Genomic DNA, 15,573 nt, shown 5'->3' on the forward strand with positions numbered 1-15,573 from the left:
GCTTGCTTTACTGTCTAAATAGATAAAGCTCTTCCCACACAATTTAATATTTAAAGTGACGTGCTATCACATGACCTTCTCCGATTTTTTTGTTTTGTTTTTTTTTTTTTTGTTTTTTTGGTTTTTCTCCGGTACCGGGAACCGAACTCACGACCTTGCACTTGCCAGGCAGGCGCTTTTGCCGCTGAGCTAAATCCCCAGCCCCTCTCCCTATATATTGAAGATACGCTTCTTCATCACCTCATCGTCTCTGTCCCCTACTAGACTGTGAGCTCAGCACGCCTCTGATGCCCACTCCAGCTCCTAGAACCTGATGCATAATTGGTGCTCAATAAGTAAGTGTTGAATGAATGAATGTAAACCACGCACACGTTTCACTAATATAAAAATGATCTCCATGACGTCACTTCCAACACTGACGCCATCCGCCCTATGTGTTATGCCTAGCTTCTCGATGTCCATGCTTAATATCTGACTCTGTCTCCTGTCCCCTCTCTGGGTAAGTCAGTGTCCTGGGGTCACTTAGCCCCTCGGGACTATGGACTCTGGGGGCCGGGGCTGTCGTGCACATGCGCCTACGCTCCAGCTGGCTTGTCCCATAAGCCCGCGCTGCGCAAGCTGTCGGTACCAGAGTTAACCTCGGAGAAGGAGGAGGAAGGGCTCATTCTAGCGTCCCTCTGAACTGCCTCGTGTGGTGCTCCAGCTTCTCGGCCTCGGCCTGGAGGAGCCCCAAGGCAGCGGGGCTCGGGTACTTGAGCACCGCGTCCTTGGTGGCCAGCGCCAGGCCCTTGAGCAGCCCGCAGAGGTGGCTGCTGCTGCGGAGGATCTCATTGCGCACGTCTCTCTCCTGGGTCTCCTTGCACAGCGTGTCCACCAGCTTCTGGCCCACCGTGATCACCAGCTTACTCTGCGTGATGAAGACCTCGGGGGGCTGGTGGGTGCTGAGGCTGCTGTGAAACACGCGGATGGCTTTGAAGAGCGCCCCGAAGTAGAGCCGGCAGTGTTCCGAGAGGTGGACTTGCCTCTGGCGGCTCAGCTTGCTCGGAGGTTGGGTTAGAGAGCCCGGAGTCTAGAGAAAAGGAAGAACGAGCTAGGTAAGCAGGAGGCCAGTCAGCGAGCTCGGGTTGTCCTCCTTTTCCTGTTTCTGCTCAATTTGCAAGACTTTTTTTTTTTTAAATAAGAAAAACAGTTTCATTTGGGAAATCAGTGCTGCAATATTTGTCTGACAAATTGATGTGCTCAGAGCAATTGTTACCACCTCCCTAAGCCATGAGGAGCCCAGTCTAAGAAACATGTTGGCAATGACTAAACTTGTAACATTCAAAAGTGCAAGAAAAGTTGGGGATAGAGTATGTGCTCAGCATGTACAAGGCCCTGGGTTCAATCCCTAGTGAAAAAGAAAGGACCACTTGGGAGGCTGAGGCAGGAGGATCACTGAGAGTTCAAGACCAGCCTGAGCTACCTCAAGACCCTGCCTCAAAACAAAACAAAGCAAAGACAGAAAGAAAGGAAGGCACAAAGGAAGGGGGGAAGAAAAAAACTTAATGATGAGATTTTTTACAGTGACTCATAGAATAGATTTTAAACTGGGCGTGGTGGTGCATGTCTGTAATCCCAACATTTGAGAGGCTGAGGCAGGAGGATCAGCACAAGTTTCAGGCCAGCCTGGACTACATAGTGAGACCTTGTTTCAAAATAAATAAACAAATAAATAAATTTTAAAACTTTTACAAATTCCTTTTACTTCCAGTAGCAGAGGTACCCCTGAACTGCAGAAGTTTGTAGAAAAAATCAAATAGGCTGACTTACTGGTATCTGCCTTAATACTAAAATGCTTCTCTGCTACAAAGATTTCATCAAAATTTTACTTTCATGAATTTACTTTCTGGGAAATAGGATCACCCAGTGTGGTGGCACACTGCTGTAATCCCAGTACTCAGGAAGCTGAGGCAAGAGACCACTGTGGGTTTGAGACCAGCCTGGGCTATATAAGCGAGTTCAAGGCCAGCTTCAACTGCATTGTGAGGCCCTGTCTCAAAAAAAAAAAAGAAGAAGAAAAAGAAGAAAGTTTGCTTCGGAGCAGACATATGGCCTTATCCGAGTCACGGGGCCTCTCTGTGCTTTGCTTGTCCACCCTGCATGCCCCAAAGTCCGGATCGTGGAACGGATTCGCTGTCAGCCAAGTATCAGCCAATGAAGGACAACTTTCACCCCCATCACAAGCCATAACCTTCCTTCTCGCTCTCCTGACACCTGTGGCGCGCACTTTGTCTTTAAATAGACTCATTGTTTCCTTTCATTAATTCAGAGGAAACTTTAAAATTGATGAATGGAAGACTACGGTCATTTGCCACAAACAGGAGGCGATCAATAAGAACAAGCACAAGGATAACATCTTGGATTTAAAAAAAAAAGTAGATCAAATGTCAAAGAGGTGTTGGAGGTGTATAAACCCCAAACCCAAATGTTTTGGTTGTTGCCATTGTAACCAGAAGCATGAAAAGAAAGTGTCTCAGGGAATGTGACGCTGCCCTTTGGGGCCGTGGTGGCACCACCCACAGTGAACTTGGCAGAGCACCAGATCCTTTTGCTGATGGTCAGAGGTTCACACTCTACACACTGGGCTCCCTGGGGTTCCTTCCACTGCTAAAAAAGGAAATACCAAGCCTTCCCCGTGTGATCATGCTGTAATAGTGAGCTCTCCATAGCCCAAGGAGACAACTCTAGGGACAAAACGCATTCATCAGACATCAGAGAGTGGGTGTGATGGCTTACCGCTGGTCCTGAGTTTTTGTTTTCATCTGACTTTTGTTCCAAGGTTGACTTTTCTCTCTCTTCTACACCAGGTAACTTCTGTAAAATAAAATCCCTTTAAAGGACCAGACTAGGGTTTTTTTTACATTACTGTATCGTAGCAGAAAATGGCCCTCCAGCCAGTATACTTCAGTTTTTTAAATTCCTGTTGCAGTTCCGGTTGCTTCTGTCTCTTAGAAACAGCTGGTCGCTGGGATGCACATCTGGTTACTATGATTCACATTGTAAGAACCAATCAAAGACACCCAAGTACTCTGCCTGTGTACTTGCCCTTGCAGACCCCATAAAAACCTCCCTCCCTGGGCCTTCGGGGCCTGACATTTTGAGGAATGACTGATTCTTGGTCAGGGCCCAACTGATGTTAAATAAATCTGCCTCCAAATCCCGGGCGTCGTTTCGGTGTTTCTGTTCGCGGTTGCAGTACAACTGTTTAAGTTCTCTTTAAAACTTGTGTATCTTATATTTGTGTTCACTGTTCTGCCTAATGATGCCTGTTTTCAGCCAAAAGATTTTGGCAGCCCAAGAGCTGAATTTCGCAGCCCAAGGGCTGAGTTTTGTCTACCAACATGGCTTCATATAATGACCCACATAGCTTAAAGTTACACACATAGATAATGAAAATGAAAAACATGTCAAAGCTCTTACATCACCAGGCATTTTGATAGAACTCCAAGGCCAGGGCTGAAGGTTCCACACTGTCTCCTTGACATGACATAGCCCCCAAGTTGCCCTCAAGGCCCTAGAAGCTGGTAATTCCTGAACTCAAGCCTGCTTCTGTGAGGGGTGGAGGCAGCTGGCAAAGTATCCCCAAAAGTGACGGCGCTCTGGAGCACCCAAGAAGAGTGTTCATGCTCCTTTTCTGTTTCTAGGAAACATGCTGATGATGACTAAATTTATAACTTTCAAAAACACAGGGGAGGGGCTGGGGATTTAGCTCAGCGGCAAAAGCGCCTGCCTGGCAAGCGCAAGGTCGTGAGTTCGGTTCCCGGTACCGGAGAAAAACCAAAAAAAAAAAAAAAAAAAAAAAAACACAGGGGAACTTGGTAGTGAGATTTAAAAATCTACTCAACAACTAGATTTACTTTTTTGGGGGGGTACCGGGAATCAAACTCGGAACCTTATGCTTGCCAGGCAGGTGCTGTGCCATTGAGCTATATCTCCAGCTACTGAGCTATATCCCCGGCCTCTTAGATTTACCTTCCTGAGACAGGGTCGCAATAAAGTGTTCAGCCTGGCCTTGAACTGATGATTCTCCTGCTTCAGCTCCTTGGATGCTGGGATTACAGGTGTGTGCCAACTCTTCCAGCTTCAATGAATGAACTTCTAGAAGATTTCAAAACTCCTTGCTAATTCTAGCATCCCTGGGTAAACCTGAACCCCAAATATTTCTTCAGGAAATCCAAATATGCATGTGTTCCATCTGCTTAATATTAAAATAACTGTCTGACTTCTTAATAGGATCCATCCAGGAGGTACTTCCACGACAACTGATTGATCGGGAAATGGAAGCAGTTTTCCTGGATCTCCCTAGGGAAGACCTATAAACCACTGATAAAGGTTCTTGGCATTTCACTTAGCGATAACCGTGCTGGCTACTAGTGACCCCCCTTATCACACCACTTCAGACCCCAAACTCACCTGTTCACAGACAGTTGTTCTGTTTTTCAGTGCTAGATTAGGGGGGTGTTCATTTCCCCCTTGTTTATCAGAAGGAGCACTCCTTTGGTAGGATTCCATCTCTCTTTGGGGAAGCTGGACACATTGTGCACATTTAAATTTTGCATTTTGGGGCAATCGCACCGTGTCCTCTTTTTCACAGTTCTGCTTAAAAAGGAGCCTCCCGTTGGCAATGACAATGGAGACAAACCTCTTGACATCTTCTGGAACCGTCCGTGCGACCACAACAAACCTCTCAAGGTCATCTATGTTGTTTTGGACTCTGTCCATTGAAAGAGCTTTGAGGGACCAGTCGCAGCTGTCCAAGGATTCCTTCGCTTCCAGCAGGCTCTGGTAGGAGTTGGAGATCGTCTGTAGCTGATCCCGAATTTTAGCCTGAAGGTGACCGTCACTGAGGTTGTAGGCGGCCCCACTAACTCTTTGGGCAAAATCCAGGAATTGTCTCAATGATCCTTCTATGTGGTCTGCGGCCCTGTGGATCGCGTGGATGTTGGCCTCCAGGGAGTCCCTGAGCCTCCAGTTCCTGCTTACAAAGAGCAGCAGGCCTGCTGCAGAGCTGACCACCTTGTGCTGCAGGGCTATTGCCATGTCTTTGGCCAAGTCCACGTCCAGCCAGTGCTCCTTGGCTGATTCCTCCAAGGAGGAGCCAGAGCAGGAGTCAGTGGATGTAGAGGAACATGAAGAAATGACACTGGCCCTGCTGTTGGAGCTGGAAATGGACAATCTGTCCAGCTCTGGAGAGAGGGAGGGTGTCCGTCTTGAGATCAGGCAGGAGTCGAGGCCTGCAGAACTCTCCGGAGCCTCCTTGGCTTTTTCAAACTCTTTCTCAGCTGGAGGCTGGCTTGATATTGCTTTAGGGATGTCATAAATATTGGGCTTGGTGTTCTGCTGCTCTACGCGAGGGATCAGAAAGCTCAAAGGCACCTCGTAGCTGACACCTGCGTCCAAAGGGACAGTGTTCCCAGGCACTGGGAAGGTGTGGGAGGCGATTTCTGGGAGGCTGGGCTCTTTCTGTTCAGACACGTTGTTAGCAGGCTGTGGGCCCAGGGCCCTGCCTCTGCTGCTCAGGGGGCTGCGGGCAGCGGGGATGGAGTCAGGGACAGCGACTGGCTTCACTTCTTCTGTGAAGCTAGTTAGAGGCGCATTCCCGACGCTGGCCTTTCGCAGAGACACTGGGGTGTCATAAATCCATTCTGATTTCTGCAGGCTTGGCAATGTATTGTAGCCACCTCCTCTGAAGTCCAGCGTTGGTTTTAGGGGACCACTCTGCCCCTGTGAAAGAACCACACGAAGTTGCCCCAGAGTAGTAGGGATAAAAAGAAGGTTTGAGCTGAGCATGGGGTAAGCCTGTAATCCCAGCCCTCCGGGAGCCTGAGACAGGAGGACTGCAAGTTCAGGCCCAGCCTGGGCACCTTAGTAGCTTCGAGATGCCCTGTCTCTGCAGCTCAGTGTCAAGGCCCTGGGCTCAAACCCCAGTAAACGAAAAAGATCACTGAGTGCTTCATTAAAGTCTCTTGCTCCCCTGCTCCAGTCCTTTCATGGCCCCCCAGTGCTGTTATCACTCAAGGCCCCTCCCAGCATGTCCCCCCATAGTTTTGAGCCTCCTTTCTATCCACTTCCACCATCTCATCCCTGCCACCCTCTGGGCGCAGAATACTTACTTATCCCACTGTATTTGACTTTGCCTGAACTGGTCCTTTTGCCCTAATTGCTCTTCTAACACTTTCCTTTCCACCTAACCAGCTCCTATGCATCCGTCACAACCCTGACATGCCACCTCTCTTGTAAGGCTTCCCCCAGTAACCTTGGGCACAGGTGTAGCTATGGCATGTGTGGTAGAATCTAATTATGACTATGGATTATACAGATCGCAAGTGAGGTCTATATCCAAATCAAAGCATACTTTAACACACTATGCATCTCTGAGGCGTCTCAAGTAAGAAGCAAATTATCCGACTCTTGCTGAGTTCTTGTTCTGTGCCAGGCACTGTTCTGGGTGCTTTGCAGGGAATATCCCACTTCATATTCCCTCTGTGTCTGAAATAAGAAACTGAAGCATTCAAAGACTTATCAAACCACATAACTAATCCTGTTCATAAACACCAGCCAGGCATAGTGGTGCATCCCTGTAACCCCAGCACTGAGGAGGCTGAGGCAGGAGGACTGCCATGAGTTCAAGACCAACCTGGGCTCCGTAGTGAGTTCAAGGCCAGGCTGAACTCTATTGTGAGAGCCTGTCTCTAAATAAGTAAGTAAGTAAGTAAATACCAGTGCAGTTAGGGATTTTGCCTCAAATGTGAGACATCATCAAGAGGAATCTGCATTCCGAGTTTTGATTGAGTTCTATAGTTTGGACCTGAAATGTTCCTGAGAATTTCATATGCTGAAACCTTGGTCTCCAGCTTACAATACTATTAAGAGGTGATGGAATCATTAAGAGGTTCTAGCCAAATGAAGTGATGTCATCAGAGGTGCCCGAAGGGGATATTCAGACCCCAACCCTTGCCCTTTCTCTCTGCAAACTGGCCGCCATGAGGTGAATACTCTTGCTCCTCTGTGCACTCCCGCCATGATATCCTGCACTGCTGCCCAAAAGGAATGGGCCATCCTGCCATGGACTGACACATCGGAAACTATAAGCCACATAAACCCTTCCTCCTCATGAGCTTTCCGTCCCAGGCATGTGATCACAGTGATGGACAGCCAACGCATCAAGCTGATACAATTTCCCGGTGCACATTTAGTTTCCACAGTAGCACATCCTGGCATCTGCTCATACTCACGCTTGCTTGTTTGGCTGGGGGGTGGAAGGCTACCTTTTGTGGGGTGGTTGGTACATCGTATAACTTGTGCTTCTCTTGCTCCTAGGGAAGGACATAAAGGAGGATCACTCAGATTCTCCCTTCTTAATGGCTACCATCACAGACTCTCCACACTCCAGTGTTTTCTCCAAAGAAAGACACAGATCCCTGAACACGTCTGGGTTCTCAGTCAAGCTGCTCTTCCGGAGGAAGCCTCTGTGCTGCAGTGTGGGTGCATTCAACAAAGGACCTGGTGCTTTAAAAGAACTCCCGCTCCAAAGATGGGAGAAGCCATAGAGCCCTAAGTGCTGCTGTCTGTGTTACACTGACAGTTCATCTTAAGGGGGTTGTTGTTATTTTGTCATTGTTTCATTTTTCCTCCTTAAAAAAACAAAACAAAACAAAACAAAAACATGGGTGTGGTGGCACACTCCCATAATCCCAGCACTCAGGAGGCTGAGGCAGGAAGATCGTTGTGAGTTCAAGACCAGCCTGGGCTATAAAGTGAGCTCAAGGCCAGCCTGAACTGCATAGCGAGATCTTGTCTCAAAAAAGACAAATAAATAAATAAATGAATAAATAAAGCTGGAAGGAAAAACAGCCTTGGCTTCTCATGTCTGTCCCTTTTCATTTATTTTTCTCAGAAATTCTCCTGTTTACCGCTCATGTATTCATCCTCAAAATGTTTATCGAGTGCCTACGACCTACCAAGCACTAAGCCAAATGACACTGTACGCATACAGTACTAAAAGCAATGAGAAGAGGCTTTGGGTGACTTTTTAGACTCAGAACTCGAATTTGCAGTGGAGGAAGTAGAGTGCAGAGCTGGGCCTGGTGGTGTGGCCCGTCATCCCAGCACTCTGGGAGGGAGAGGCAGGAGGATTGCAAGTCCCAGTCTAACCCAGACAGTTTAGCAACTTAGTGTGACCCTGTCTCAAAACAGAAGTAAAAGGGGTTGGGGATGTAGTCCAGTGGGAAAGCCATGGGTTCAATCTGTGGCACTGTTTAAAAAAAAAAGTCAAGATTTTTTTTTCTTTTGAGGGCGTGGGGACAGGGTCTCACTATGTAGCCCAGGCTGACCTCAAACTCATGGTGATCTTCCTGCCTCAGCCTGCTGAGTGCTGGGACTACAAGGTATGTCATAGTGCTCTGAGCTCCACCCATGAGGAGGCTGTGCATCTGGTGTCTTAGTGGTGGCGTCTCTGTGGTGAGAGCAGACTGGGGGGAGCCCCTGAAGAGCTCCTCAGGAAGCTGAAATGTGACGTCCGTATGAGACCCCCATCCCCAGGTTCCATGGCTCAGAGGACAGGCATCAGGGGGCAGCGTGGCTGGATGAAGCTTACCTTAAGGGCCAAGGAGGGCCGGCTGTGGGTGGGCACATCATACACTTGGGAAGGCAAGGCTGGCAACGAGGCCCTGGAAGGCCTGGGGAGCACGAAGAGGGCCTTGGAGAGAAAGAGAAGGAACAAAGGGAAGAGACAGCGTCATGAAATCATCCCAATCACCGTTCGAATGATCTCTCCAACCCAAAGACAGCTTGGATGCTGGCCAGGGTTTGCCTGGCACTGCTGGCGGGCAGATCCTTCATGCTGGAGCTTGGGCATAGCTGGCCGGGAGGCCCCATGGTTGGGGGCAGCTTTCACCCTAGCTGCATGCCTCTGCAGCTGGGAAGCAGGTGAAGATTCTTTGGCCCTGCATCTGGCGAACCTCTGAGCTCAGCAGGGGCCCAAGAAGCGGCCATGGAAACGAGCTTGCTTGGTGATTGTGAGGCTCTCCGGGGACCAGGAGGCTTGACTCCCACACTGGGTCATTCGTGTATTCATCCAGTGACGCTGAGGCTGCGGCCGCCAACCTCGCAGGCAGAGCGGGCTGCCAGAGTGCACTTGGAGAGGCTCAGGGGCCTGGGGGACCAGGCCCACGGATGTGCCACTCGGGGAGTCAGAGGTGACCAGAGGAATCGTGGTGACAGCTCTTGCTGTCATGAGTGGGAGGCGAGGAGACCTTGGTGACGAGTGGTTGAAAGGAAAGAAAGCCTGCCTGACAAGCGCAAGGTCATGAGTTCGGTTCCCGGTACCGGAGAAAAACCACAAAAAAAAAAAAAAAAAAAAAAAAAAAGAAAGGAAAGAAAGGCGCAAGCAAGGGGAGGAGGGAGCGGCGAAGTGGGGAACGTCTGCGAAGGGGTGGGGAGTCACCCAGACACCAGGAGCGCTTGCACAGTTACTGCTTATGCTTTTGCCATGGAGTTTGGGGTTCTAGACAATCCTTTAGAGCTCACTGCTGACAGCTCTAAGCCGGGGACCACTCTGCGTGCTACAGGGTGGAGGCTCCCACTCTGGATTAGAGATCCGAATTCTCTGGTGAACTACAAAATCATGCAGGTCCTACTTCAGACCTCTTGAATCAGGTCCTCTCTGGGAAAGGGTGGGTTTTTTTTTATAGGGTAGTGACAGGGGCTTACAGTCTAAGGGGAAGGGAAGTGGAATTTGGGTACCTCTAAGATGCAGGCTGGGACTCAAGACGGGGATGGAAAGAGGAAAAGCTGAAGTTCCTGAGAGCCTAGGAAAGGAAGATGTTCCTCCCGCCTGGCACCCAGGGGGCCTGTCACTGAGCATGGGCTTGCCCAGCTGGAGCAGGAGGGTGGTCAGGATTCACAGGAAGACAAGGCCAGGGTCTCTGTTCATGATGGGGTCCCCAGGACCTCACGTTGGGACGCAAATGTTAAGTGCTGGTGTTTGTTTGTCCATTTTGGGGGAATGAACGCGTCCATCTTGTGACAGTAAAAACTAGTTTGAGATACAAAAACCTGCTTGGCTGTTCACCAGGCTGGAATCACAGGTGCAGGGAAAGCAGCTGCAAAGCCCACAGGACACACATTCCTCCTGAGGACGTGATGCAACTGTCAGGTGTCAAAACAGACCCCTTCTTGGAGTCTACAAAGAAACAGGCTTCTCTACAACCCAGGGCTCTGGGAAGCGCTGCTCCCTAAAGTCCTGGCATTGGGCAGGTGACATCCCACTCTGCCTGGAGGGCCTAAGTCATGGACACGGGGAGCGGAATCCTCCAGGCAGAGCTTCTGGTAAGGGGGAGGCAGGCCCAGCATTCTACCTGTCTCTGCTGCGTGGTTCCCAAGAGAAGACCTGGCAGCCCAGGCTGATGCTGACCCCTTTGAGCCTATGCTGGTGCACTTTCCAGCACATCTCACTTGAATCCTACCATCCCCCAGTTCCATAAGTAGGCAGCCTTTGCCTTTTTGTGACATGTTTCAGGGCTCTCTGCCCTGCCATCCTCCTCCTCCCAAGCCTTGACCCTGACTCTATCCCTGGTAGTGTCAGGTTGTTGGTCCGGCACAGATCAGCAGTGGTTCCCACTGGATTTTTAATTAAATCCAAGCTGCTTAACAAGCCTGAGGAGTTATGCGCCATCCAGGCCTAGGAGCCAGGCAAGAGCATCCTTACCCATGGGCCATCCCCTCCGGTCCCCTCCCTCCAGGCTCCACTTATCCCAACACAGCCAGTGCTCTCACCGAAGACCCTGTCCAATGGTGCCCCCTTCCTGCCTCTCCCCCGGGACTCAGGCCCATGCTGTTCACGTGGCCGGGTTCGGGCCCTCACATGGTAGCAGACACCGCCAGAGGGCCAAGGGACTTTCCTGAACTGACATATCAGGTGGAAAGAGGCCACTTTAAAAATTCCCAGCTTCTTGGAAAATGTAGGTTCCAGGCATGAATGGATTAAGGAACATGTCTGAGAAATGCGGTTTTGAAAGGTTTAGGGAGACAGAAGAAATGCTGGCTTAGGAACTAGTGGTGCCAATGGCGACCATACCAGGAACACTACTAGCTCTTCACACTTGAAATGCCAGGGTCCCTGCTTAGAATTTAACCCAGAATCCAGCATGTGCTTTATGTGCTCTACTTTCTTTTAAATCAGGCCCACACAGTATATTAAGGAAGTAGAAATAAAAGTAAAACAAAGCTTCCCCAGGGGCGGGGGGGGGGGAAGTAGCAGGGAGGAGGCACAAGGCGTGGGGTGTGAGTGGGGGCTGGTTTTATTTATTTTTTATTTGTGGTGCCAGGGCTTCCATGTTCTAGGCAAGCGCTCTACCACTCAGCTACATCCCCAACTTGTTCCTTTTTCTGACTGATACCAGTGGCTGAGCTGGACCCTGAGGATCTGAAGGTGAGAGTTCAACCAAAAACTCAATGGAAAGAATAGCTTAAGCCACAGCAAAGTGAAAGGAGGTGAGGGGCGACCCCAGGGAGGTGAGGGCTCTGTCTTTGGGGAAGACAGATGGATGGACACAGATGTGAGCTGGAAGTTTTCATCCCAGCTCTGTAGCCCTTGTAGCATGAGCCTGGATGGGCAGTTTTGCACCCCAGGATCAGTTTCCCCACTTGAAAAATAGAAAATTGCTCTAATAGGTTTGCAAAGGTCATTTCTAGCTCTAGTGACATCTGACACATAGACGCCTCTCTTAGGACAATGTGAGAAAAGCCACATGTTCCCACTATCTTGGTATTTAATTTGGAGCCACTTCGAATCTAGAGATGATCAAGTATAAAAGCAGGTTGTGCAAGGAGACTCTGCTGGGTTGGAAAGCGGCTTGAAGCCAGTAGCTGGGACTTCCCTGGTTCTACCGATGATCATGGGTGCTTGGGCAGTATTTCCTAGGCAGTGTCAGACTCGGCATTAAATGTTGGCTCACCTGAGCAGGTAGGAGATGCCTGCCTTTCCTGTGGCCAGGATGTTCTCAGCTGATGATTAACTAGTCTACTGCATCTAGCTCTCTCTTTCTTAATGCTGAGGAAGATGTGAAGTTATTTAGAATCACCCTGAGGGACAAGTGGAGATGATCTTAGAAATGATAGGTCCAACCTCCCAACAGAGAGGAGGAAAGAAATACACGAGGGTGTTAAGATGTTCCTTTCCAATGCTCCAGAGTGACGGTGGCTTATTCCAAAAGCCAAGGAAACCAGGACTTTGGATTCTCAATGGAAGAGAAAACAGAGAGAGAGAGAGAGAGAGACAGAGACAGAGAGAGAGAGAAGGAAGGAAGGAAGGAAGGAAGGAAGGAAGGAAGGAAGGAAGAGAAAAAAGGGCAAAAATGTAGCTTGGGCAGACAAAGAGGTAACCTTAAAAAGAAAAACAAGGCGGGGAAGTTTCTCAGGGGTTTTCCCATGCCCCCCTCAGCACCCTGCTCAGTGACCAGGGGCCCTGGATTCCCCTCTGAAGCAGTGCTTCCTCTTGGCTGCCGCAAGGGCCCAAGTGAGGAGTCCCAGGGCTGCAGTGCTTTGTGTCCCAGCAGACGCCCTGCAGTCTCCCTCCTTATGTTCAGAGGTGGACCCACCCTTCCCTTCACCCAGCCAGCAGCTGGTGTTGGAGTCCGACTTTCCGAAGCCTGGGTCAGCTTGGCTCACTTCATTCACTCAACCAAATTTTACCCAGCACCCCCAGAGCCCAGTACTGTGCTAAGTGCTGGGGAGGCCTGGCAGACACCACATCCATTTTCCCTTTTGGGAAAGGGGGAAATGGCCACTGATTTTCAGTTAGCTTCAGCTAGTATCAGCTGTTCTTAGAAGAAACACAAGTCCCTGCACAAAGGCAGCTGCTCAGACAGCGGCTGGCACACCAGCTGGAGAGCAGGCCAGTTATTTAAGAGGAGCAAGGTGGGGTCCACCCTGTGCGCTGCTTCTCAAGGCTCAGCCAGCTTCCTTTTGGGGCCTGGAGCCACCGCCTGCATGTGGCAGCTGTGCTGTGCAACAGCAGACTCTCAGCCCGGGGAGCTAGAAAACTGGAACAGTTTAAATCTTTTTGAAGGAATCAACACCTTCCAGCTGCTACGGAGACTTGAGTGGTGAGCAGCTCATTCCTGAGGCCCCCGCTGCATGGATGAGGTGCGATCGAAAAAGAGGATGAATGTTTACATTTTGAAAAATGTGTTGCAATGAAAGACACGTCGACATGAATCCCTCTCAAAATCCTCCCCTCACTTCAAACACACTGATCCCATCGTTCTTGCCACATTCTGAAGCAGCTGCAGAAGTCCTCCTTTGTGAGAGTGTCTTCTGTTGCATTGTTGTGGCCGCCTCGATATTCAGAATGGATTCAAAATGTTTACCTTTCACAGTCATTTTGAGGGTCAGGAAGAGCCGGAAGGAGCATGGCACCACATCCGGTAAATAGGCGCCACATCCGGTAAATAGGCGCCACATCCGGTCAATATGGCGGATAAGGACGCTGTGCGTGCTGTCCTCATAGCCTGCTTTCCATGGAAAGGCGCGAAGCAGCAGTCCCCGTATTTTTGATCGTACTTTGTAAAGATAGGAAAGAGGACTTCCAGAACTGCTCCAGAAAGTGGCAAGAATGATGGGATAAGGGTCTTTGAAGTGAGAGGGAGTATTTTGAGGGGATGGATGGCAGTGCATTTTTTACTGCAATGAATTTTTAAACATTTAAATATTCACTGTAGTTTTGAAATCACACCTCATACACTGAGGCAGCAGCCGTCCCCTGGACACAAAGCCCGCCACCGAAACCCCTGCCAGGGCCCTGGCCAGCTGGGCTGTGTCACTCAGCTGAAAGCACAGCCTGCCATGGCGGAAATGCCCGCAGGATCTGAGTCCTGCTGCTCTGCTTCCCCACACCTGGCAAACGCCAAGGCTCAGGGAGAGCAATGTGTTATTTTTCTCCTTTTAATTCTTTTCCTTATTTTTATAAAAAAGCTTTCATTCTACCTTTACTGAGAACTTTTTTCTGTTTTTTTTTTTTTAAACTGATATTATAAAAATTACAGATTTCATACCGTTCCGTGGAACACAGAAATCATTCCTAATTTATCTGTCCAGGACATATTTTTCGAGCACGTACTTTGTATGAGGCTTGGTACCAGTGCTAGGGCAAGGGTGAGAATAAAGCAAAAGCTCCTGCTGCCCGCCCCCTTTCACTTTCTCCTTAGCCTAAGTTGCTTCCTAGGCAGCCACACCTGGTGCGGGTTCTTCCAGCCCTTCCTGTGTGAGACCATGCACATGTCCATGCACACAGTGGTCTTTGAAGTTTTGGTCTTTGGTTTGGTGGCTCTTTCTTTCCCCTTATAAATACTTCATCTTTTCTTTAACAATTGCATAGTAGCTCACTGTGGTGATCACCATTTGTGGAGCTACCCCACCCTTGACACACTCACACACTCTCTCTCTCACACACACACACACACACACACACTGGTTCTCACTCGCAGATCTACTCAGCCTTCACCGGGCCGCCCCATGGGGCCAGTCTGGCAGGGCAGGGCAGGCACAGATGTGCCAAAGAGTAAGGGCTGAGCACACAAGCGCCGCACCATGGCCACGCATCATCAGGGTTCGCACTACATGCGAGATCTGCAGGCAGCATAGGAGTGTTTCTGTACCCTGAACCCTCTCTTTTTCTTTTCCCTTTTTGGGGGTGCACTTACCTGCTTTGGGAAGGTCAGCGTCTTCTCACAGACAATTCTGGCTCGAGAAGGCGGATCAGGGAGCTCGTAGACTTGGGTGGTGGGTGGCGGGGACTGCTCCACCCAGCTCTTCATGGGCTCGTATATGGGCCCTGGGGGTGAGGAGTGCAGCGGTGTGGGCACCTGATAGGTCTCCTCCGAGCTGGTGGGGGGACGGCTGAGAGGGGGACAGAGTGTGTCTGCAGGGGCCTCCGTGAGGATCTGGAGGCGGTTGGCTGGGGCCAGGCCTCGCCTGCCGTGGAGCAGACATGTCCACCAGCCCTCGCTTTCAGGCACATTTTGCTCCAGAATGGTCAGGATGTCGCCTCTGGAGAAGGCCAGCTCGTCGGAACAGTCTGGGTGGTTGTTGTACAGCGCTCTGGCCAGGAGGGTCTGGGGGTGGGAGAAGAGACTTTACTGGATTGCGTTGTCCGTGGCCCACTACCCCAGCACCACCTTGAACCCCGGTGCACCCACGGTGCTGTCTCCTTTCTCCCCTGCCCTCGGCCCCTCCTCCATTCCTTCCCATCCTGGGGGCCACATCTTCAGGGAGGGTTTATTTGTGCACTATGACCAGGTCAAGCAGCCCTTATATGCTGCTGTGGACCTTTTTAAATTGTGGAAGCCATGACCCTCCTAGTTATTCAGTTGAGGACAGCATAGCACAGTCGAGTTGAAATCTGAAGTTGTAGCACATTATTGGGTTGAGATATTAACTACCCTCAAACACATCACCCACTTACTGAGCCTCGGTTTCCTCATCTGTAAAATGGGAACAATAGTAATATTTCATGGAGTTATTATGAGAATTAAA

At 50.0% G+C, this 15,573-nt stretch overlaps 1 protein-coding gene across 1 annotated transcript in view; it reads right to left on the bottom strand.

Annotated features, from left to right (window-relative positions):
* Positions 1–205: 205 nt before the first annotated feature.
* The window catches only part of Cass4 (Cas scaffolding protein family member 4), a 38,686-nt gene continuing 23,318 nt past the window's right edge, over positions 206–15,573 (bottom strand). Inside the window, exons 2-7 of the mRNA XM_005392268.1 lie at positions 14,742–15,152; positions 8,636–8,737; positions 7,275–7,355; positions 4,453–5,763; positions 2,776–2,853; positions 206–1,069 (exon numbers count right to left, since the gene is read on the bottom strand). Coding sequence (XP_005392325.1) covers positions 662–1,069; positions 2,776–2,853; positions 4,453–5,763; positions 7,275–7,355; positions 8,636–8,737; positions 14,742–15,152 — 2,391 coding nt within the window. The 3' untranslated portion in view covers positions 206–661. The remainder of the gene's footprint in view (positions 1,070–2,775; positions 2,854–4,452; positions 5,764–7,274; positions 7,356–8,635; positions 8,738–14,741; positions 15,153–15,573) is intronic.

The sequence above is a fragment of the Chinchilla lanigera genome, unplaced genomic scaffold (genome assembly GCF_000276665.1).
Source record: "Chinchilla lanigera isolate Chin_1 unplaced genomic scaffold, ChiLan1.0 scaffold00044, whole genome shotgun sequence".
Lineage (NCBI taxonomy): Eukaryota > Metazoa > Chordata > Mammalia > Rodentia > Chinchillidae > Chinchilla > Chinchilla lanigera.